General features: G+C 35.8%; 1 protein-coding gene across 5 annotated transcripts; it reads right to left on the reverse strand.

The window, feature by feature from the left end:
* Positions 1-4495: 4495 nt before the first annotated feature.
* Positions 4496-22654, reverse strand: LOC135684341 (putative sodium-coupled neutral amino acid transporter 11). 5 transcript variants are annotated; one of them, XM_065199871.2, is made up of 18 exons: positions 22499-22649; positions 15926-15971; positions 14707-14748; positions 14407-14469; positions 13805-13898; positions 13331-13405; positions 12826-12884; positions 12213-12288; positions 11751-11810; positions 11230-11336; positions 10630-10709; positions 10009-10057; positions 8923-8944; positions 8526-8687; positions 7786-7898; positions 7382-7516; positions 6940-6964; positions 4496-6559 (listed from the first exon to the last, which is right to left on the reverse strand). In XM_065199871.2, the coding sequence occupies exons 2-18, from the start codon at positions 15938-15940 to the stop codon at positions 6279-6281; spliced, it is 1458 nt and encodes a 485-aa protein (XP_065055943.2). In that variant the 5' UTR covers positions 15941-15971; positions 22499-22649; the 3' UTR covers positions 4496-6278. The 5 variants fall into 5 exon arrangements, with proteins under 5 accessions (XP_065055943.2, XP_065055944.2, XP_065055942.2 ...); XM_065199872.2 differs by lacking the exon at positions 22499-22649 and adding an exon at positions 17745-19157; XM_065199870.2 differs by lacking the exon at positions 22499-22649 and adding an exon at positions 17497-17717.
* Positions 22655-23159: the final 505 nt, after the last annotated feature.

The raw sequence follows: 23159 nt of genomic DNA on the forward strand, positions 1-23159 counted from the left end.
TATTGCACCACAAGGCCATATAAAATTTATTAGTTCATTCTCATCTGAAAATTGACTCAAAAAAATTGGCGTGCGGTGGTTTATTATTATATATTTTGTATATGTTCTAAAGCTGTTTAGCTATATATATATGGCCTAAACAGCTGTTACGTCTTCCACTTTTCTGTCGTAGCTTTAAAAAACCAAAATGGACGCCAATTGGTAATAAAAATATAATAACAGGGTGTTGTGAAGGTTACTCAGGGCTCAGCCCCATCTTGTTTAAATTCAAAGAAATTTTTTTTGGGATGAGAGCAACCCTCCCTTAATATGCGAAAGCATGTTTGGTAGGGCAAGTTCTGTGTTGGCAACCCTTTACCATAGCTAAAATTTTGCGTAAATGAACAAAGGGGGACTAACAAGAGATGAGAGTGTATTGCAGAAATATCTAAAAGGGGGCTAAATAGAGCTTTTAAGATAGATTGGACTTGGACAATCTTTCCACTATCTTTGCAGAAAACACAGCAGGGATTGTATCACAATTTAGTTTCCAAAGAAATCAAGATGGCACCAAAATACGATACGGGCACTGATGAGAATCAATTTATTAATTTTGTATGGCCTAATACAAGATTTGAATTATGATGCTATAGAAGAATGTTAGAGATCAAGTGGACAGATAGAATCAGAATTGAAGAAGTGCTACAGAAAATGAATACAACCGCCAAGCTGTTTGACATCATTGCAAAAAGAGAAGCTGCGCTTTTTGGTCATGTTGCGAGAGGATCTAGTGGCACAGTTTTTTAACATCGTGGAATGGTTTATTGAGGGAAAGAAATCAAATGGAAGGCAAATCAGAACATGGACAGACGATATTAAAGAATGGACTAACATCTGAAGCTACGGTAATATAAAAAGAACGTCTAGTGACAGGGTTTCGTGGAGTGTCATAGTTAGCGACCTACGGATTACGTAGATGCTACCCTGGACGAATGAATGAGCCTAGTCGTAATGTATTTGTTGTTTCTTCAGTATAATTAGAAAAATGTCACCACCTTCTTACTGCTGCGTCTCAAAATTGATCTTTTAAGAATTACATAAAAAAACAGTTGTTCTTCCAACATCTGTACAAACAAATACCATCATCGCTCTCGTCGTCTATTAAGAACTCGCCCACACTTTCTTCTTCACTTTTCTCCGCATTATCTTATTTTACATCGAAATATCATAACCAGCATATGCTCCAAGGAGTAAAATGGCAAGATTTTCGTCATAGTGAAGTGAATAGAGATGCTCACAAGATAAATCTCAAATAAAATCTACATTTGCAAACCACCTTTACATCAGGGGGAAGTCCGAATCAAGAACAGACCAGTAACGGCTTCCTTTAACTGCAACCATAGATACGAGGCTCATTCTGCATGGAACTCTTGTTGAAGGTAATGTCGTTACAGTCGCTAAAGACATGGATGATTTGGTTTTGATGACATAGGTCTACGGAATGCAGAATCTAAATAGCTCATGAAATCCGATCACAATAAACATGCTGAAATAGATGCAGTATGTAGCTTTCTTAGATTGTGCAGATCGTTGCCTGCAGTTCATTAGTCTGGCTGTGACATGACCTCGTCCTTATACCGAGCAGGCAAAGTCAAACTTAAACACGATCACGAAAGATTATTCTAGATTTGAAGTAATCGCAGCTATTGGCCAGGAAAAGCGTCTGCCAGACTCTGAAATGGAAAACATTAAAAATAACGCGGAATTCACACCAAAGTCCGTGTTCCAACTGCGCGGATTAATCTCAATTTGCAAAAATGCGCGGACGGGAATTGAGCAAAAAATTATTGCACGGGGAACGCGAACTTTGCAGTCTGGGATGCTGGAGTTAGGGCCGACATACCGATGTATGGTGAAACACCGCTTTCAGGAAACAACACGAATAAAACATCGAGTTTATGGAAAATCTTACAAAACTAATTAGAAATATTGATGATGATATCGAGCAAGTATCAGGGAATGGATTTGTCATATTTTGTATCGCTGTAATGAGAAACGTTTTCTCAGTTCTTTGATGCCCAGGATGCAAGCAAGAAGGAGTTGTGTTGGAGGAGATTTGTGAGAGGTAGCAAGGTGTCGCAGTCGCCTTCAGGTTGAAGTGGTCTACGTGCCTCTGGGAGCATCAGTTTTCATCGTCGCGTTATATCAATGTCCTAGGCAAAAAGGCAGAGAATAATATGGAAGTCAATGTTAGACTAATCATGGCGCTACGGAACCTGGGCATTGGTTACGATGGCCTTCAAAATTTTTGCGTGATGTTGACCATGAATAAGCCCATGACCCGAAAAAATTAGAATAAAACTTTTAATTCCTTGCATGAGAGTTATGTTGTGGCAGAAGCTGAACAGAGCACGAAGATAGCTGCTGAAGAAATCAAAGAAAAGAAGCAATCAGCAGACATGGCTGCAAGCTTTGATGGATCATGGCAAAAACCAGGCCATGCTTCCCTAAATGGAATTGTTTCTGCTATATCGGTAACAACTGGCATAGTACTTGACTTTGAAGTCAAATCAAAGCGTTGCAAAGGTTACGAGATCCATGAAAACATGGATAAATCTTCAAAAACGTATCTGAATTGGAAACTGGAGCATAGTTTAGAATGAGGAACAAATCACTCGCCTTCTCTTTGCTCGGCTCGTTTCTTTTCTATCCACTTGATAACGGGCACATGCTCGAAACGTCGTGTTTTTAACAATCAAACTATTATATTTTCATTCTGGTACTAAATTTATTTGCTAACTGTATTATCGTTATTCAGGAACAAACCACGTTGGGTTATCTGGTTCCATGGAAGTAGGGGGTACCATGGTCAGTTGACAAGAAAACAGTCTAAGATATGTTTTCTTCATTGGAGATGGTGATTCATCTACATTTCAAACTACCAAAGATGCAAAGCCTTATGGAGTGAGATGTTATTATGGTAAAAAAAGAATGTGTGGGACACGTACAGAGGAGATTAGGTACACGTTTGCGAAAAATGAAAAGTTCCCACTCAACAAAAAACTGTCAGATGGCAAAGGCATCAGTTGCAGGGACAGACACACAGACAAGATGATAGACACCATGCAAAATTATTATGCTCTTGCTATAAAGCAAAACTTCCAGGGTGTGACCAAATGATGTGAAAGCTAGTCTTTATCATCTTGCCTCGTCAGAAGAAAACCCACAGCACCATCTGTGTCCTAAAGACAGCAGCTCATGGTGTGGATGGCAAAGGGATGTGACCAATAAAACCTCTCTTTTCCTTTCTAAGAAAGGTCTTACTCCTGCAATTGTGCAAATAATTGGGCCAATTTATGAAGCATTTTCGGAGGACAGCTTGCTATCTCCGTGTTTGGACTCATATACGCAGAATCCAAACGAATCACTCAACAATCTTATCTGGAAAAGATGCCCTAAAAAGATATACCAAGGAAAATTGATTGTTGAACTATGCACTGCAAGTGCAGTCACACAGTTCAATGATGGTGCATCATCCATTGCAGCAGTCTTGAAGTGAATGGGAAAAACACCATGGCAGCCATCTTAAAAACTGACAAAGAGCGTTTAGCTAAAGCGGAAGAAAAGTCTAGTGAAACGGTGAAAGTAAGATGGAAAAGGCTCAGAGCCATTCATTAAAAAGGGACTTTGGGACTTTAATAAAGAAAAAAAGGCACTGTTTATGAATGTGGGGCATTTTAAAAAACTGTTTTTTGAACTAATGTACATATATACTCAGTTTTAAAGTTTGTTTAGCTTTTGCATCGTTTTCTCGAAAACAAATTTTTTGCGTATTTTTTCCCTGCTTGACCAATTCACCTGAAACTTTGAGAAATTACGCATTGAATATAGCTCTAGTGATTTAAGGTATTTTGGATTTTATAAAACCTTTGAAAAAATACTTATAGTCATCAAAACCTCATTACCAATTAGATTTTTTTCACTATTTGCTGTATATTTTCTTTTATCATAGCCTACTTTCTATGTATGAAAGTAAAAATACCCCTAGGCACATGTTTTATCCTTATTTAAATCTAAAAAAAAGTTGCAGCACTCAGTATAGAGCAGGATTGAAAATATTTTGTCACAAGCTAGCACCATTTTTTGCTGTTGTTATTGCCGCCATTTTGCATAATAAGCATATTTTATTGAATTTGAATTTTTTTGAAAAAGAGTGTTTAACTACATATATACCTGCAAATTTACACCAGAATATCTATCAAATTGAGCAAATTTCCTCAATTGGTTAGATTGTATTAATAATTTCCCTATCTAGTATCAATCCCTTGACTGATCATAACTTTCAACAGAAGACCTGTTTGAAGATTTAAACGTATTAAAAATACGTACATATACCTTTAAACAAATGAAAAGTATGTAACACTTTTCACAATCTTCAGTTCGCGGTTGCCATTTTTTAATAATCTCCTAAGTGAGGCAAATGACCCGTAAGCGAGGCTCGAAGTGAAACATGGTATCAGTTTGACGCAAATTTTCTATTCTAAAATTATATAATAACAAGTTTAGGTCAAAACGAACTTTGATAATTCAGAAACAACAAATATTACGGGAATACATATATCTACATAGTTTTGACACATCTGCATATGGTAAAACTGCTTAAATATCTATTATGTTAAAAACATTAAAGTTTAAACTATATTGAATATCGACGAAGCTTTAAAAAGAATTTTCCTACAAGAATTTACGAGTTATGATTGCAGAAGAAATAATCACAAACTTAAATAATAAAGAGAACGATTTGTGGCTAATTGGCCTGAAGTCAAGATCTGTGTCCGTATTTCCTTAAATCCTCTTCTAGGATGAAAGGAAACCGAACAGCGATTAACTTATTTCCACCCATTTGATGACCATGCCACGGATCATCAGGCTTCTGCACCTAAGTCTTGTCTTTTACTGAAAAGACTGTTTTGTGCACCTTGAATGAGAAACGATGGATTGCAGCTTAGCCTGTGGGAGGATTTCTACTGGTTGAGAGTTAAAGCGGAATCTCGTTGATTGGGGATAAAATGTCTAAACACTCCGACAGCAAGCAGTTACTTATTATAGATCGCATACTTACAATCAGTGTTTTTAGACGAAAGGGATATGGAATGATTTGGACTATTGAGCCTTGGCAGTGGCGGGGGGGGGGGCGACCACCCCCAATATTTTAGAGGACAATGGTCTTTTGTTCTAAAACAATGGGAAATGTGACGTCATCTTATTAAAACAATAGGCTTGCCCCCCCCAATATTTGATCAGGTGTCCGCCCCTAAGCCTTGGGAAATTGTGTAGGCAAATGCATTTGTGACATTCGAAATATCTTTGGAGAATATTTGTTCTCTTGAAAGAAACAACAAAAATTATGATAGGCATAAGTTTATCGAGTGTTGTACAATCGATCGATCATCAAGCCACGATATTTCCGCCGCAAAGAACCAAACCGTCCAATGGGCACTAAAGCAACTTGCCGTCCTAGACTACTTTAAAACTAACATTTTACTAACAAATAAAGCAAAGCAAACACAACTATGAACAAACTATATAAGTAAAATATACATAATATTCATCTACTTTACCCTTATATTATAATAATTGCAGGGATAAGAATGAATGCAAGAAGTAGAAGTGAAAAATTCCATCTGGCATGTATACCAAGGTCTTTGATCAGCCAGGCTGACGAACTCAGCGATTTACTATTTACTGCTCAAACCTCTGCCGTGATCAAGATAAAAGTACTTCAACCAACTCATAATTTTTTTATAAATCTTTTGTTTTGGGGACTATTTCGATCTCTAAAGCTTAACTGACATTACCTACTGAAATAAAGTGATAAAAAGGAACGTCTCCTAAAATCTAAAACAGACTGACGTGCTTTAGTTTGTGTCCTATTTGATGACTGGTTTTGCAATCTTTGTTTTTGTTCTCTAGTTGAAGCCTAAAGAGACTCAAAACAGTGCACTACATATTTCAAAAACGATATGCATTCTATCAATGCAAGGTTTAAGATAAAATACAACGTCATACTACCATTCTAACGAACTAACAAAACCCATACTGATGCAAACTACAAAAACACAAAAATACCATAATTCAATTTTTCTAATAAACCACTCAGAGCTGATTTAATAGTATTCTAAGCGTCGGTCACTCCAAATAGGACAACCAAAACCAATATTGCAATTTCGTGCATTGATCTCTATTAAATGTCTTCATAAATTCTACTATTGTTTACTACTTCTCATAATTAACTAACTCTACACAAATGACATACTTCTGGTCGCATTCAAGGGCAGCGCGGTGGTAGTGAGGTTGCCATTTGAAGACATGTTGACGGTTTTCAGGCCGTTTCCTTGACACCAGTATCGCTGGGTTTCAGTGAAAGCGCAGTTACCAGCTTGGGTTACAATGGCCATCGTTGTACCAAGAATCATGACAGCCACACCAAATATGGCCAGAAGCCAAAGCTTTATGTTCTTACGTCGAAGGTAACCTTTGTTTTTTAACTTCATGTAGCACAATGGTGGAAATATAAAGGCTGCAAGATAAAATGGACATTTCTTAAAGGTATCACAGATAATTGTGTGTAACAAGTAGAATTTAAAATAATCTCAAAGATGCTTAATTTTCCATATCGAAAGAGGGATGGAGAGGAGAGGAGGCAAGGAAAAAAAACCTTGGTCTCTGCCCCTGGAGATAGTTGCACCAAGAGTGAGACAAAAAAAGATCAGATGGTGAAAAGAGAAAAATTGATTAAAAAGGGAACCTGAAAAATCGAAAATTGATTTGGTGTGTGAAAATATATCGCTTTGCATCCATCGTTAAAACGTTTCATGACTAAGAGCACGAATCTTTCTAATAAAATCAAATTATTTAGTTTTATTGATCAGGCACAGAAAATTTTTAAAAATTTCTTACCTAACGGCGATGCTGAGAAACACCCCTGCAACAAAAAATAAAAGAAATTGATTATGATTTCTGGTCATTTGTAAATTCAAAACACGGAATGTCAAAATTTTTTAATGAATGTAGAACTTGAAATATAAAGCTAATACGGACATGAACAAAAGCTGGAACAATCCAAATGAAGAAAGACATTACGAGGTAAAGATAACGATGTTCGGCAGAAGTGTTGGAAAATTGTAACAGAAAGGAACGGGCAGCAAGTTCAAATATGTTACTGATTATTCTTACAGCTTTTAGGCCCTTCCAATCATTTTACGGTATCGTGCAAAGTGATTTGCATCATAATTATGGATAGGTTGATTGATTGATTGATGGATAGGTTGATTGCATGAAGAAGATTTTTCTGTAAAGGACTGATTTAGCTTGACCGTGATGACATGAGTTCGGTACTTACAGCTATTTCAATAACGAGGCCAAGGCAATCAGTTGCCATGGAAACTGCAGTGGCCACACCTATCAGCCCAAAGGTTATTGCCACATGCCGAATAACTGATTTTGGACGGTCTTTGAAGAATCCGACCTCTATGACCTAAGGAATGGAGAAAATAAAATATTTTTTAAAAGAAAGCAGCGGAAAAAAAACCTGCTAGATAGAAAAACTATTCATGAAAATACAAACAATTTTTTTATGAAACGGATGCAGAGAAAACGATGATAAAGGAACTGTAAAATTTATTGGCATCAGCGAAAAATCAGACAAAACGATTAAAAAGGAATTGTGAAATTTAATTGCATAAGAGAAAACTCAAATAAAACGATTATAAAGAAACTGTGAAATTTAAATGCATCTTAGCTCACCTCTCGTGCGATGAAAACTTGAATAGGATATGTCAAAATAATCGTGAACGCGAATATAAATCGTGCGCCGTTTGCCAGGTCGTCGTCAGGACAATAATTGTTCAACAAATTACCTGAAAAATGAGAACAGTGTGAGGACGGGGTAATAAAGCACAAAGCCATTTCATATCTTTAATCTCGATAATGTTAAGATTTTACTAACTGGACTGCTTTAACAGGGAAATAACGGACCTTACACCATGGAATAAATAAACATAATACTCTCAACGTAAAAACATCACATTAAAGCTGAAACCCATTTCTATCACTGTCAAAAAACACTAATAAGGCCTAAAATTGCAGCTAATAAGGCTCCTCATATCATTTGACAACTTTTGAACTGTCAGTCTTTGGCAACGAAGGTGGCTTTGTAATTAACAGAAGAACAAGCAAAACAAATAAGTACTTCGAATGGAGGATTGATTGTAGATCCTATAATTGTATAGCTGTTCAAATATTTGAAGAACACATTTTGAAGAAATGGTTAGATAAATCTCCCACAAGTTAAATTGCAGAGTAATAGCAGATTAAAGCATAAAGGAAAAAACGTCAGTCCCAATTTTGACATTTAAATGAAAGATTACAAAAATTAACTCGAATTCAGTCCCCAACTAGCTCTGTGTCCAGTGTCCAGTAAATGTGGATGTTGCTATTTTGGACAGACAACATGACAACTAAATAAAGAAAATCACACAAAATACCTTGTGACATATTGGTGAATGTGATATATCCTGCCAGGGCAACAGCAATGTAGAATAAAGACGAAACAGCAATTGATGAATGGACAACTTTGCTGTATCTTTTCACAGATGTATTCTTGAGGGCACGATACATTGGGTAAATATTGTGCATGCAAGCGAAGGCTGAAATAACAGATAATAAATTAGGCAAAGGCAAAGTAATAAATTTGCTTTCGAATGCAAATCAAAGAGATTTTGCTGAAATAATGATCCCAAAGAAGCAAAAAATCAACTAGGGCTTTCTTCTCAAATTGTGTTCCATAATGTGACATTTATATCATTAATCATTTCAGGTATCATTTATATCCTTCATGAAATTAAACAGCCACGAGATTCAAAGAGAAGAGTAACAGCTTACCAAAAGCCATGACTCCAAAAGCCTGGAAAAAACAAGAGAAAAAATCAATTCAAAGCAATATTGACTCATATGAAATGATATGAAAAAATATAATTCTGTAAAATTATAATATAATATAATGGAATGGAATTCACATGGAATTAACTGTTTTGCTGTTAACGCCAATACCATAGATCTTTTTAATAAAACCTGCAGCAATATAATTGTTTGTGATACTTGTTTGATTTTATCATCATTATTGTTTGTCTTACGGTCCTTATGAAATAGGATCCCTAGAAAGTCGATATTTTGTCAAAATATCAAAACAATTACAACCAAACCAAGTGTATTTCTAATTTTGTTACTATTATGTTTCATGATATTTGAACGTAGTTTCTTGGATATTTTTCTTTTTTGTCTTTGCAATGTCCTCTTTTCCACAAGTTTATTTTCCTTCTTATTTGTTTTTATTAGCACTGCATATTTAGAATACATTTTATTTTTGCCTCGTTCTTTGCCTTATATTTGCATTTTAAACATTTTCACATCGTATTCGCATAAATTTATGATCGCGTTATTACTAGCCGCGTTAACGACCACACCGTGCTATTTCATGCAATAAGAAAAGAAAAACAATTATTACAAGATTTTAGCTGCAGGTGAAAAAGGTTTACAAAACTCTAGGTTATCCAGAACTAAAGCACTTGGCCGCAAGGAATTTCATCGAAAATTCAAATAACCAAATTCTAAATCCCCAAAATTATTATTAATGATAATGCAACATAAAGAATTTCAAGATGATCTCAGATTGCAACAAAGCTTTACTTCTTGAAGCCTGTTGGTCATCGCATAACAAAACAAATGTTAAACAACGCGAACCTTGAGGCTTTCTCTACACAACCCCTAGATTAAACGGAATGCCTATAATGGATGGCTCTCGCCAAAAAGCTTGAGAGAGTAAATTATGTCCAAAATGTTTTATCAATATAGCTATGAGTAGTTCACAAGGTTACTTATAAACTTGAAGACACATTGCAACTGCAATAGACTGTCAAAGATTGTTAATTATCACATTTACTAATCGCAAAATACGATGAAGACTTTTACCTGTGGCACTCCGCCTCTTGCGAAATCCCAGGCGTCTTCTGAGGGAATGCTAAAAACAGATTTATATTTAAAAATAAATAAATTTTTCGAGCCAGATACGAATAATTCTGTAAATGAATATTATTCATTGCGTTTCAGAGTGTCGAGAAGTTGGGGAATTTTAATTGGAAGGAAAATACATAAAGAGCAATCACGCAGAAAAGACCAGTTCATTAAAATGCGTACATTAGAAAATTAAACAGTTTGCTTAAAAAATTTGTCCAAAATCGTAAAAAGATGTTTCAATTCTCAACTCAAATAATGACGTGACTTTTCTGAAATGGACATGATTAGGTACTAAGAAACTGATAAAACAGGGTTAACATGCAACCATTTAGGACGCATTCTGTGAAGCCGGAGAACATACCAATATGTGTATGATAAGACAAAGAAGGGTCCCTTTTTAGCAGATTTGGCTAAAATTCGAATTTGCTACATAAAAATAACCGTTGTTGAAGATACAAATCAAATTAATCACGCAAGTAACAACTTTTAAATGATTAAAATTCATTTAAACTGTAGAACATGCAGTAAATACATAAACAACAGATGAGTTACGGAGAATTTAAGTACAAAACTTACGTCAACGGGGCCAATGTTCCGGCTCTGATTAAGATCACCAGTGAGTAGAAAAACACGCAGACAATGGACAACGCTGAAAACTGGAGAAAATCCATTTTCAAAATATATTTTGGTTGCCACTTGATGTCTGTCCTTTAAGACTATATTCTGAGGCAATTTTTGAAAAGAGCACAAATTGTGTCCATTTAATAAGAAAGTTATTTTTGATTCGCAAATCAGACTTTAAACTGCATGCTAAACAGTGGAGTTTTAGAAATCTCTGGTGAGGGGCAAAGCTGAATGTATTCCTAAAGGGTGTTGTTTAAAATTCATAGCAAAAACAAAGGAATATGTGTACAAGAAAACATATATGAGCTTGAACTATCAAGGAATAATTTTGAAACTTCCGCTTTATTCTGTGAACGCCATCCTTGATCATAGTGGAAGCTGAAAATCAATTTAAAAAAGTGTTGCTTTTCCAGTGCATGAAAAAACCGCAGTTAACAATGGTGTTATCATAATTTTTTATCTTGTGTAGAAACAAAATATTTTTTATAGACTTGTTTACTTCAAGGTGAGTAAGACAAGGAAACCAAGAGGAAATAGGGAAAGAGTGCATACTTTGTCCAAAATGGCAATGTTACGTGGGAGCGACAATGGTAGGATGATCAACAGCGTAGCCATGCCATTAATAAACTGCCTGTTTGATAATATTGTACCAGGACCGACTACAAAAAGAGGATAGGAAAATTATTAGTGGAGCTAAGACCTGGCATTATAGCCTACTGGTACCATATTGAGAAAACTGGCTGTTTAGCGATATATCTCAGGCTGTAAAAGGGAAGGAACGTTTCAATCTAAAATAGCAACACTCTAAAAGAATTTAAAAAAATAAACATTACACAAAATGCAACCTGCCTTTGAAGAAACTTATTTGTCCTAATTTAAACCGTTTTTTGTGTGAACTCACTTGAATTGAATGTGCCGTAAATGAGATTTCAGTACACTTTCCTCTATGTACTAAAGATCGATTGTTTTATAGCAAAGTCTAACACATAATAAATATATGGTAAGCATGGTTAAATTGATTGAAAAGTATAAAAGGCGAAAAACTGAGGCAAGAATCAAAATAACGGACTTACTTGTACGCGTAAAGACTTTTGGGATGTTGTCTGAGATGGCGACACCGTAGGCCATCATAACTAGGAGTGACAGAGAAAATGAAGGTGAGATTCATCGGAAGCCCTCGTTGATGCTTAAACATAACTAGATAGCTGCCACACACATATAGGGCTGATTTAGATCATATAGATGTATCAGAGTTGCGGTATCGTCATAGAGATGGGTACAGTGGAATGCGCAAATACACCAGCCTATTGCGAGTGTCTGTCAGACCTACATTAAGAGTACAATGTCATGAATTTACAAATCATTCTTTAAGTTTTTGGTAAGAATCCTATCATATGGAACTAAGAAATCCACTTTTAAAAAATTGTATACATAATAAAGCACTGAACAGTTACCAAATTATCCATGGTTAAGGATAAAACTCAATGAAAATCTATCAATAACATGATGTAAACAAACAGACAATTCTCACTCACCTGCCAATGGATAAATAAACTGCGCAAAGCTGATGGCGTATAGTCCATTTCTGCCAAATGCAGCCTCAACCATGCCCTGGAAAAACATTTAGGTTGAATATTCCATAAAAGACAGCCTCTCAAATAGCGTTGATACTGAAAATGTCAGCCTTACAGCAACAACAACGGGAAAATTAAACTTGGCATCTCTCCTCTCCCGACTTCATTTTTATTTTGTCCTTCCTCTTCTCTTCGACCTCTCCCGTTTTTCTTATGAATGATATCCACCTACACCAGCTGGGTGCTTCATTAAACAATCGACCATTTTACATGGGGGAATTAAGTATCTAAGAGACAATTGCAGTTGGTATAAGCAAAGCGAGCATTTCGGTTACGAACTTCAATATCCAGAGTGAGCAAGACTTTACTACGTTTGAAACTAGTAACTTCAAAACATGACCATTGTTCCTGCGATATAAAAAAGCTTGACTGCCTTATTGACATAGAAACGTAGCCTCCTTATCAGCTGAATTGGTAAATTGCAACAACACTGGTGTTTCGGTGGGATTGAAATAGAGACAGCTGACTGCACAGAGATACAGTAACCGCTTACAGTAATCTAGAAAACATTTACCTGGTATGTGTATTTGTCTGCAAGAGCACCACACTTGAGCAGTAGGATCATTGCAAAATCTACAAGCAAATCATTGCTTTTTTAATTGAGTACCTTGGTCTTGATAACAAAATATGACGTCACAAGCAATGCACGGATAGACAAAAACGTCCTTAGTTGCTCAAACCACAACTTAACCCTTTTTATGTATCTGTCTCTTATTATAAGTGCCTTGCAATGCTGTGTTCTGTTAAAGAAGGGATCCTCGAACAAAGCTTTTTGCTATCGATTTGCTTTATTGCTGATCACTGAGGGCCACTTTAGCCTGTCCAAATAAATCTGAAAGTGACAACGAATTCTATTTTGAATCTTAATTTTGTCTTCCTAATTACAAATACCCAATTATTCTCTTTGGCAACAATATACATGTTTAAAAGAAGATACTTTTTGTTTTTGGAACATGAATTGCAGTATTGACATTTTCTATTTCTTTCGAAAAGTTCAACCATTTCCTTCAATTGCTTACCTGTTATAACACCACAGAAGGCGAGGAGAATTAGGCCCATTGGCAGACCGGCAACTCTGAACGAGTACGACAAACCTTAAAAATAAACATAAAATGCTACTGGTACCAAAAGAGTTGCTTAAACTGATATAAATAACGAAGGCACATAAAATACCGAATTGATCTGAGATTTGGAAATTGGGATGGAAGATGTTGAGCCCAGATAAAAAGTTCAGTTGCAGTCGGGCGAATATCAGGCCTAGTCTCAAAACAATGTTAGAAGCTGAAGTTTCCATGGTCAGTCAATCGGCAGACGTCTGGTAGCAGCTCAGATTGGTACAAATTACACTGAATGTATATCTTGGCCTTTTGGTCAATGAAATCCCTAATGGTTGTTAAACAAGATTTTTGAAGGTAAAAACAGCAGGTTTAACGATTTGATTATCAAAGGAAATTAAGCTTTGTTACTTCCAAATAAGAAAATAACGAAAATACCTATTATTCCACCGCCAATAATAGAGTTCACAAGATTGAAAATTGACTCTGGCAAGTTGCTCGATCGATCAAATTCATTGATAGTCTTGTTGTCCTAAGGAAGAAGTAAAATAGATAAACTCTAAATTAAGACTTTCAAACTACTGACAAAGATTACGTATATAGGTTTTTTTCAGCTGCCATATTTCACACGCCAAGTTCGAGAGGGACTGAAGAGGACAAAACAAAACAGGCAAATGGCAGCAGTGAATGCTTGTTATACAATCTGCTACTTAGTAAGAGCAAAAGAGGCAAGGCTTGATGTCCCTAAAGATGAGGCGCTGTTTGAAAATATCGCGGAAGAAACTCCAGGAAAGCTCCTATTTTTTCCTTAGAAAATTACCTTAAATTAGGAACGCAATTTAGAGAATTTTGGGTTTAGTGCATGTGAATCCTTCTGCATTAAAGAGTTTACATCAGTTTACATCAACTCGGCTAATGCAAATCAGGCGGCAATAATTTCCTTATGCTACGGCATCATCAGTGACGGCTTGATTCAAGCCCTAAACGGAATGCATCAGCAGCTAACGACTCCTGACGCTTTTAACGTCGTTTCGACTTACCTTTATGACGACATTACCCTCTTCGTCTCCAACCACATAAGGCTCCTTCGCCCCACCATTTGCCTAAATATTAAAAAAATGAGAAATTCAGAATAATTCAGGTATGGTACTTGAACGAAAGAGGAAAACGACAAGAAGCTATAAAAATGTCAATAACATGAAGCTGAAAAACATTGATTTTCGGAGCTAGATTGAAAGAGATTGGGCTTGTTTTGAGTTCTTTTAAGAGGCTCAAAGTTTCCATCAAGTTACTAATTGCCAGAGAGGCAGCCATTAAACGTAAAGTCTGTGCTTGATTACCTTGTCCTGCAGCTGCACCGTTTCACCAGACATTTCGTTGGTCTAAAGAAGACACAAAATGATAATTATGAAAAATTTCTTCTTCAATAACATATGCAACTAAGAATGAATTTCCAATATTTTGCATTGCTTGATATTTTTAAACATTAAACGTTTCTGAAACATAGAAATATGATGTGATGTCACGTCAGATTTCGTTACAAAAATATGTGCAATGTTTGCGCCTTCATTTACCGATCCGTATTTTCCAATTTGTGAATTGGAGAGGCTTTCACAAGGAAAAAGCCTGGCTATTAAATATTCATTTTTGAAAGGTGACAGCCAGCTGCTCAAACGAACTTCGAATGAAGGCAGATCAAATAAATGCGACTAAGCAGCGCGAAATACAAAAACACAAAATTTTGATAAATATAAGTCTAATTTTGAAATTCATTCCACAAGCAAAGTAAAGTGGAGCCGCACCAAAGACGAAAGTGTTAAACTCATACACCCATCGATTCAGCGTGTTAGGAGTGAATTGTGCTTTTTATTGAACTAATGTTATCACATATTGCACCACCTTACAATCGTAAAAAAGAGATTGGATGAAGGATGATAAAGAAAACAAGAGGCGGTCCAAACGACCATATCTTTAGGTTTTCTTAGAAAAGTGATAATACAGAAAGTTCGTAATGAAATATCATAACGAAATCCCACAAGTTTCTTTTCCTGGTTTCAAAAACAAAAAACCTAGTGCAATGAGTTCCTGTTGTGTAGGTTTGGATGGATATAATAACTCGTATATAGAAAACGTTTGGATGGACATGAGGCCACCTTTAGGGGCTTGTGCAAGAAGAAAAGTGCGCACTCGCAGCGAGCAAATAAAGGAAAATATTCCTAGCCTATTATCAAATGGCAGCGCAGTATCACGAGAAAAATTGCACGTGATCACTTTATGAAAAGTATGTTTCAGACGATCAACTGATGTGATAGTTTCATGTGATCACATTGAAATTCTTTATAATGCGTATGCATCGCCGGTTCGCTATTTTCAGATCGCCTATCTAAAGGCTAGCTTAAGGCTGAAATACACGATGAGTTTAAATTGACAGCTTTGACACATAGCAGATCGTGTATTTCAGCTTTTACCTTAGCACAAAGATTTCAAGGAAAAATTGCGAAGATTTCAAGAAATCTAATATAAAAAGAGGCGTAAGCCAGTGCAAGTCTGTTAACCTACTTCAAGCACAGGCATTCGATACTTGTTCAAGGATAGTTCTGGATAGCTAAATTGTAAAAAAGAGACACATATTACACATTGAATAACATGCTAACGAACTAACGAACTTACTAACTAACTAGTTAACAAACTTACTAACTTACTAAGTAACTAATTAACTAACTAACTAACTAACTAACTAACTAACTAACTAACTAACTAACTAACTAACTAACTAACTAATTAACTAACTAACTAACGAAATAACTAACTAACGAAATAACGAACTAACTAACTAACTAACTAACTAACTAACTAACTAACTAACTAACTAACTAACTAACTAACTAACTAACTAACTAACTAACTAACTTAACTAACTACCTAACTAACTAACTAAGAAATTTATTAATCAATCAATTCGCTAAGCAAAAAGTTATCAAAAGAACGAAGGCCAGAAATGAGATTTCATAAGACTGTAGCACCAAAGTTGTCGTCATTAACGAGGTATAAAATTCAAAAACAGTAGCACGTTGGAAATTATAACAGGCAGCAAGTGAACGGGCGGAGATGAATATTGCTCTAAAGTGTAATATAGCAGATGGGAACGAGATGCCTTTGTTGAACTCAAGGTAGGGCCAAGGTGGGGTCTATTGTATGTTATCAAATGGGTTCGATGCTGAAAGACAAGAAATAAGTGAAAAATTTAATTTTTAGAAAAAAGGTGGTCCGATTGATAAATGAAATCAAGCAGTGATTGTTGCTCGTAAATTAGGTTTATTGCCTGATGGCCGAGCCGATTATCTTAAAAATGAAAACAAATGATCTCTTAAAATTAGCTGCAAAAGCAATTTCTTTTTGATCAGCTCCGTACCATAAACAAAATTTGTCCTTACAATACCTCACTCACTATCGACAAAATTGTTAAAACCAAAAACAACTTCATTTCCAACAAACTTATTTAAGATGCCGGTTTTGTCAATATTTAATTTACAATGCATTGATTTAGAAGAATTAAACAAGAAAAGAAATGGAATTTGCACAGAACCTTCTAACCCCATGAAATGAATTGAAATGCCGACAGCAAGTGTCGGGAAATCTCCAACTTCTGTTTTTATCTTGCTTTTATACTCAATGTAATGTTCTTTTAGGAAAATCGCAAGAAGAACTTCATGAACTCTCCGATGGCAACCAGAATAGTTAAATGAAACACTACCTAGAATTTACACTGTTTTACAACAAGTTTGGAGGCGATCTTTGTCAGGGACTATAGTTACACTTAAATCCAAACAGGATAACAATGGTGGCTGGAAGTTGCTGACAAGAAGAAATTGAAATCTTAACACTTATCACTACGGCAATATTGCTAAATAGTGCCCTACCTATTCATATAGCTTTTATTTAATGTTTATATCACAAACTGTGGCCAAATATCTTTTCAATTCTCAAAACAGTTACGAAAAACTTGCATATCAATCCATATAGAATGCCAATCATAATCTCTTCGTTTCATAATACAAGTTAGTTTGTTGACATGGTATTTATCAAAATAAATATATCCAACGTGGTAGACTACTGAGAGCTATACTTGCCTAAAGTTTATGTTTCTTTCCGATTTGCGTCTATGCTTACATCTGCGTTCTACATTTCTTAACGACCTCCCTCATCATTGTTTATATCTGTCTTCCAGATGATGAAATATCTATCAACTTTGCTCTAGTGAAAAATACATATCTTATCACGTGCTTAGAGTTTGCATTCGGTCACGTGACATATTGTGCGAATGATTGTTCACCTGTAACCACAGGCAACTCTCCTACCCTTAAAATATGACAGGTACCTTTCACTGCAACTGTCCTATTATGCGTGATGCAATAGCCCGCCCATTCATAACCAGCCCATTTATTCGTAATTGTTCAATTTTATCAGCACCCATTCACGCACTACCAGTCACTTGCTCTGATTCGAACAGGTTTAGTCTTCTACGTGCTTCTGATTTGTACGCCAGTTTTTCAATAGATTATCGTATTATTCAGCAACAGTCTGCTCAAAACAGGATTTCACTGATTTATTGCTTCAAACAGACGAAACAGTTATCTACTAGATCAAGTAGATTTACGGCGATTCCACTCGTAGCACGTGGGCAGGCATAATTCGGCGGATAATTATAAGTCTTGGCATGCATGATTGAAATATTTGAGTGCCACATGAAAAAATCCCTAAACATTTTCCTCAAACAGCTGTCTTGGAGCATTCTTTAAGCCAGTCGTTTATGCCAAACAGAAGCTTTTTGATAAACCATAATTCCTTGTAATCTACAAAGCTTCATCCATTTCTGTTTCAACTACAAAAATGGCTATTCATCGGTTTTCAGTTTTGGGAACTTGAACCCGTCTTATGAGAAAGTAAGCAGATCAACATGCCACTATCACTTATTCTGTACTTTAAGGAGAGCATGAAGAGGATAAAATTGAAAGGACGATAATCATTCGCTAATACGGAAGGCTTCTTTGAAATAGAGTTCTGCACCCTTTCATAGCAGCACGCTTTTCTGCGGTGCCCAAAAAAGCTGTGTATGTACCCTGGGACTTCTTTGAGTGGGTACGCGTAGGAGAAAGTAAATAGAAATGTTTCTGATCTGTTGGAATTTCAGACAACCCAGTACTTGTCAATAGCATGCAAAGGAAAACTTTTTTATTTCAACTTTAAAGTTAGCAGATTTATATTGGGTTAGGCAAGCAAGAATTACCAATAATTTCTTATAAAAAATCCAAAGGGCCTGTGTTAAAAAGGTTTGACACAAATATATTTGGGACCAGATGATTGAAGGGCCACAAAAACATTTGCAGATATGTATTTCTGAAACTGATATTGATTTGGGAGGGCATAAAATCAGAAAAAGTAGTGGGTTTGCAAAGTTTATGTCAATATAAGATGGGTCATTAAAAATAATTTGACCTTTTCAAAAACTTTATCTAGCCCCATAGCACCAACTATTAATCATGACTCCTCCCTTTTGAAAAAAACCATGAATAAGAAAAGGGTTTTCTTTAAGGAAAAATTAAAGTTGCACAAAATTTTTGAGAGAACTGTGTTGAAGGGATAATTCTTAGTTCTTACAAGTTTGCATAAAAAGCATGTTATTTGCTGGTATTGGTAGACTCTGAAATTATGCATACTTCATTGCCTAAAACATTTTGGGAGGCTGAGCATGCTAAAAGACCAAGAGCAGGGCATTTTTTGTATGGTCTTGAGCAGTGGCGGACACTTGGGGGGGGGGGCGACCGCCCCCCCCAATATTTTAGAGAACAATGGTATTTTGTTCTAAAACAATGGGAAATGTGACGTCATCTTATTAAAACAATAGGCTTGCACCCCCCCAATATTTGACCAAGTGTCCGCCCCTAGTCTTGAGTACATTTTGGAAATTATCATTGGGGGGGGGGGGGGGTAAAGCTCCTTCAGTCCCCATCCCTGCTGCTTCCGCAGTCCCCAAGGCCTATGGGAAAAAGTGTATATCACTCTATTTTAAAGAAGGTTTTTCCACATTGATTTATAATGTTGATTCTAATTCAACTTGGAAGCATTATTATAAATAGAAAAACAATTTTTAAACAAACAAGGAAAATGGTTATAAAGCATCTCAAAGTAACAAAACTCAATTGTGTAGAATCTCAAGAAACAAAATTGAGTGAATGGAACACATTTAATAGAGTTTTGATAGATAATGTTAACACAATTTTAATATTGTCTTTATTATTCAAGTAATGCTCATTAGACGGATGAAATTTATGATGCCAAAGCAGGAAGCTGTCTTTAGTCAGGCCTTTCCCAGAGACGCAGGCAATAGGAATGTGTTTGCACGAAAGGAATAACATAAAGTGTGGTTAATGCTGCAAATAATCAAAATGAGAAATGTTATACCATGCTGTTGAATACCAAAAAGTATCTTTACAAGTCATGACATATAAAATAGGTATTTCCAAAAAGTCACATTTGACTAGCAAAACCTAAAATTTTTTTGCGTTATTCCAAAAGCTATGTTCCAAAAGCTTTTGTCTCCCTGTAAGTAGTGGTAATACAAAACTTAAAGGTAGTAATACACATAAAAATGCCTCCTTAAGGTGAGAAATGTTTGAAGAATTGGCAAGGTAATGTATTTTTGCCTTTGTAAATACTAAAATGTAAAAAAATTAACAACAGTTCTGCAAGGGCTGAATAGCCCAGGCAGCCAAACTGGCAAGGGCCTTTCATAGCCTGGGTTGTTTTTTACCGAAGAGGCCTGCTTTAATCACAAACGTATGTATACAGTTGACAGTCTGTGAAATTCAAATTTGAAACTTGTGACAATATAATTTTTTGGCACTAGATTTTTATTGAGTTCAAACTGGTTCTTGACACATAAATGAAAACATTAGTGAAGTTTTGATTACACTATATCCTCTTACTATCAATTGTTTTTCTACACCTATCATTTTTCCAAAAGGTGTTTGTTAAATTTGAGCATCATCGTTGATAACTTTTTGCTATCGTTTGTTCCTTTATTGAAGTTTGTTTTTTTCTGCTGTGTTCGTTTCTGCTGTTACAGGTGCACAACAAGTTTTTAGAACTCCACATTTGTGTAGAACTGCACGTAAAGAAAAATCCTGATCATAAGGAAACCACATGCATGACTCTACAGGCTACAGGTCAAGATTAGGCTACACGTGTTCTTTTAATCTTCAAATATGTAACAATATATCCCGGGTATCAACTGCATTCTGTAATTGATATTTTCTTCCTTTTCATCTTATAATTTGATATATTTTCTGTATTTACCTAACAGGGTCATTTATTAGTTTGGTGCAGATAAATAAGGCATCCTATGGGACAGTTGTTATTAACTGCAAAAAACTCGGGGGAAACAAGACAAACAAGGGTATATAAACACAGCTTTTTCTGGTGTCACTGTTTTTCAGTTCTTAAAATGGGTCCATAATTAACTGCTGGCAAATCTACTGAAAATGTATAAGTACATTCATTGATTTTATAAAGCTTATTTACAAAGCAGAATGACCAAAAAAACTCTTTCCTGTCTTTGGTTATACCTTGATCATACAAAAAACAGAAAGAGCCATAGGTGCTTGCCTCCTTGGGGTCTCGAGCCTCTCTGGCATTTTTTTTGGGCTAGAGAAGTAGACTACAAAAGTATGCTCTGGTGCTTATTTCATATGCTATCACAGGCTTGTAACACAATAACTAAAGTCCATCTATTTTGCCTTTTTCTTTAGGAACAAAAAGAACTGGCTAGAAAGATATCAATTAGCGATTGAACAAAATTGGTTTCCTTGCTGTTCCCAGTACTAAGCTTTTCTTTTCTCCAGTAACTAGTAACACATGAAGTGTAAACAATTCACAGTAATACAAGTTAATATTGCCAATAAATATCCGAAAAACTTTTTAAACAGTCATAATAGTAAGAGCTTGCAGAAGGAAGACAATTTTAGCAGTAGGACAGGCACAGTGAATTTTCTGAGTTTCTTGTGTGAATAGTTTTTCCCCTTCTATTTCTTATAAAGAATGATTATTGTTGTAAGCTTTTTGGGCCAGGGTCAATTGCTCGTGCCCTGAAAACTATTCTGGATTTAACTTATTTCATTCATATTTAACTTTCTGTAGTATTGTACAATATAAACATCAGCTACATTGTTCCCCTCTTGTGCCGATTGGCAGTCATTGTTGAGGGGCTTGAATTAATTATCAAGGCTCAAGAAATGCCTTTTTACATGTGTTTTAAATAGGTGCAGTGATGACAGTTCTCTGATATGAACTGGAATGTTATTCCAGGCGTAATGCTAGAGAATGATTAAATCCTTGTTTGGTGGAATCAAGGTTTAGTTTGAAAATATGGAGACCTTGGTAACTTCTCCTATTATAAACTCAAAATCAAACTTAATCTCAAAATCTTTTTCAGCAAACACAAATATTATTTACGATATACTGACATAAAAAACCATTTCTAGAAATTTCAAAAATTAAAACAATAAGATGTCCAAAAAAGTCAATAAGTTTTTATTATGCTGAAGGACACATGAAAGTATCATAAGATTATGTATAGATTTTATTTTGAATTGAACATAACAGAACAGTAAAGTTAATTGATAAAGAAGAATAAGTCATAAGAAACCAAAATAAATGTGGAAAAAAAGAAAAAATTTAGAAGTAGAGGGGTAGGGGTTTAGAAGTGTGCTTCAAGTTTCAGGTGGTTAAAAGATTGTTAGAAGTGTCTTTCAATTTATTTTTTATTACAAAACTTTACAAGACCCATTAAAACTATGCATGATGCCCTGCAGGTCTAAGAAAGCACAAGAAGTTGTGCGGGAGGTCTACCGATTGTATAATGAAGGTCATTTCGCAGTTGGATTATTCCAATTAGGATTTTACACGCACGACTGTTCACGAATTACGAACCTAAATATTCAAATATCGTGCGCGGCAAATTCTTCTGGTATGTTCGACGACGGCCTAAGGGCAGTTCACCAAGCACTACACTTGAGGTTGAATAAATTGCATTTACATCAAAACTTGCGTGAAGAATGATTCCGCTACACCTACCTTTTATAAGACAGATTTACATCAATGTTTTCAGCTTGGCTTTTCTTGGCCGTATCACGACTTTCTCAACAATTTGCTTTCTTTCGTGCGATGTGCCACGCGATCAAATGCTAGACTAGTCCAGACTTGATAGATACTTGATAGACCATTTGTAGTAATGCCCACGTGACTATCTTAGAACATTACCGCGCAATTTTCTAAGTTGTTGCGACTATCCCGCATGCAGCCAATCAAATATCGTCTGTCATGAATTACAACCCAATGAGATTCAAGTTTACAGACCTTTTGGTCATAAGCACGTGACTATAGTCAGATTTGTTTTCACGGTTCAATTGACATAGACAGGCGACCCGGCTGGGTTTTTTGATATCATTTGATTTTGATATAAGATCACAGGAACTGAAATCATTATCACATGTACTATAATCTTGCAGAATAGGGGGCCGTCGGAACAGGGGGCAGGAGGGGGTCAACCTCTTTGTAGGGTTCTGGTGTGTCAACTCTACTAGAAGTTGGGGAGCCCAGAGTGATCTTCACTTCACACATTGACTGCTACGGTCATCACTTGCAACTTGCTTTGGGTGATACAATTAAAGAAGTTATAAATTGTAAAGATGAACTGAGCAAAACGTTAGAAATTAACCGAAAAGAGGTGCCTATT

This window comes from Rhopilema esculentum, chromosome 21, assembly GCF_057945365.1.
Source record: "Rhopilema esculentum isolate cy_ngs chromosome 21, ASM5794536v1, whole genome shotgun sequence".
In the NCBI taxonomy this organism is placed as follows: domain Eukaryota; kingdom Metazoa; phylum Cnidaria; class Scyphozoa; order Rhizostomeae; family Rhizostomatidae; genus Rhopilema; species Rhopilema esculentum.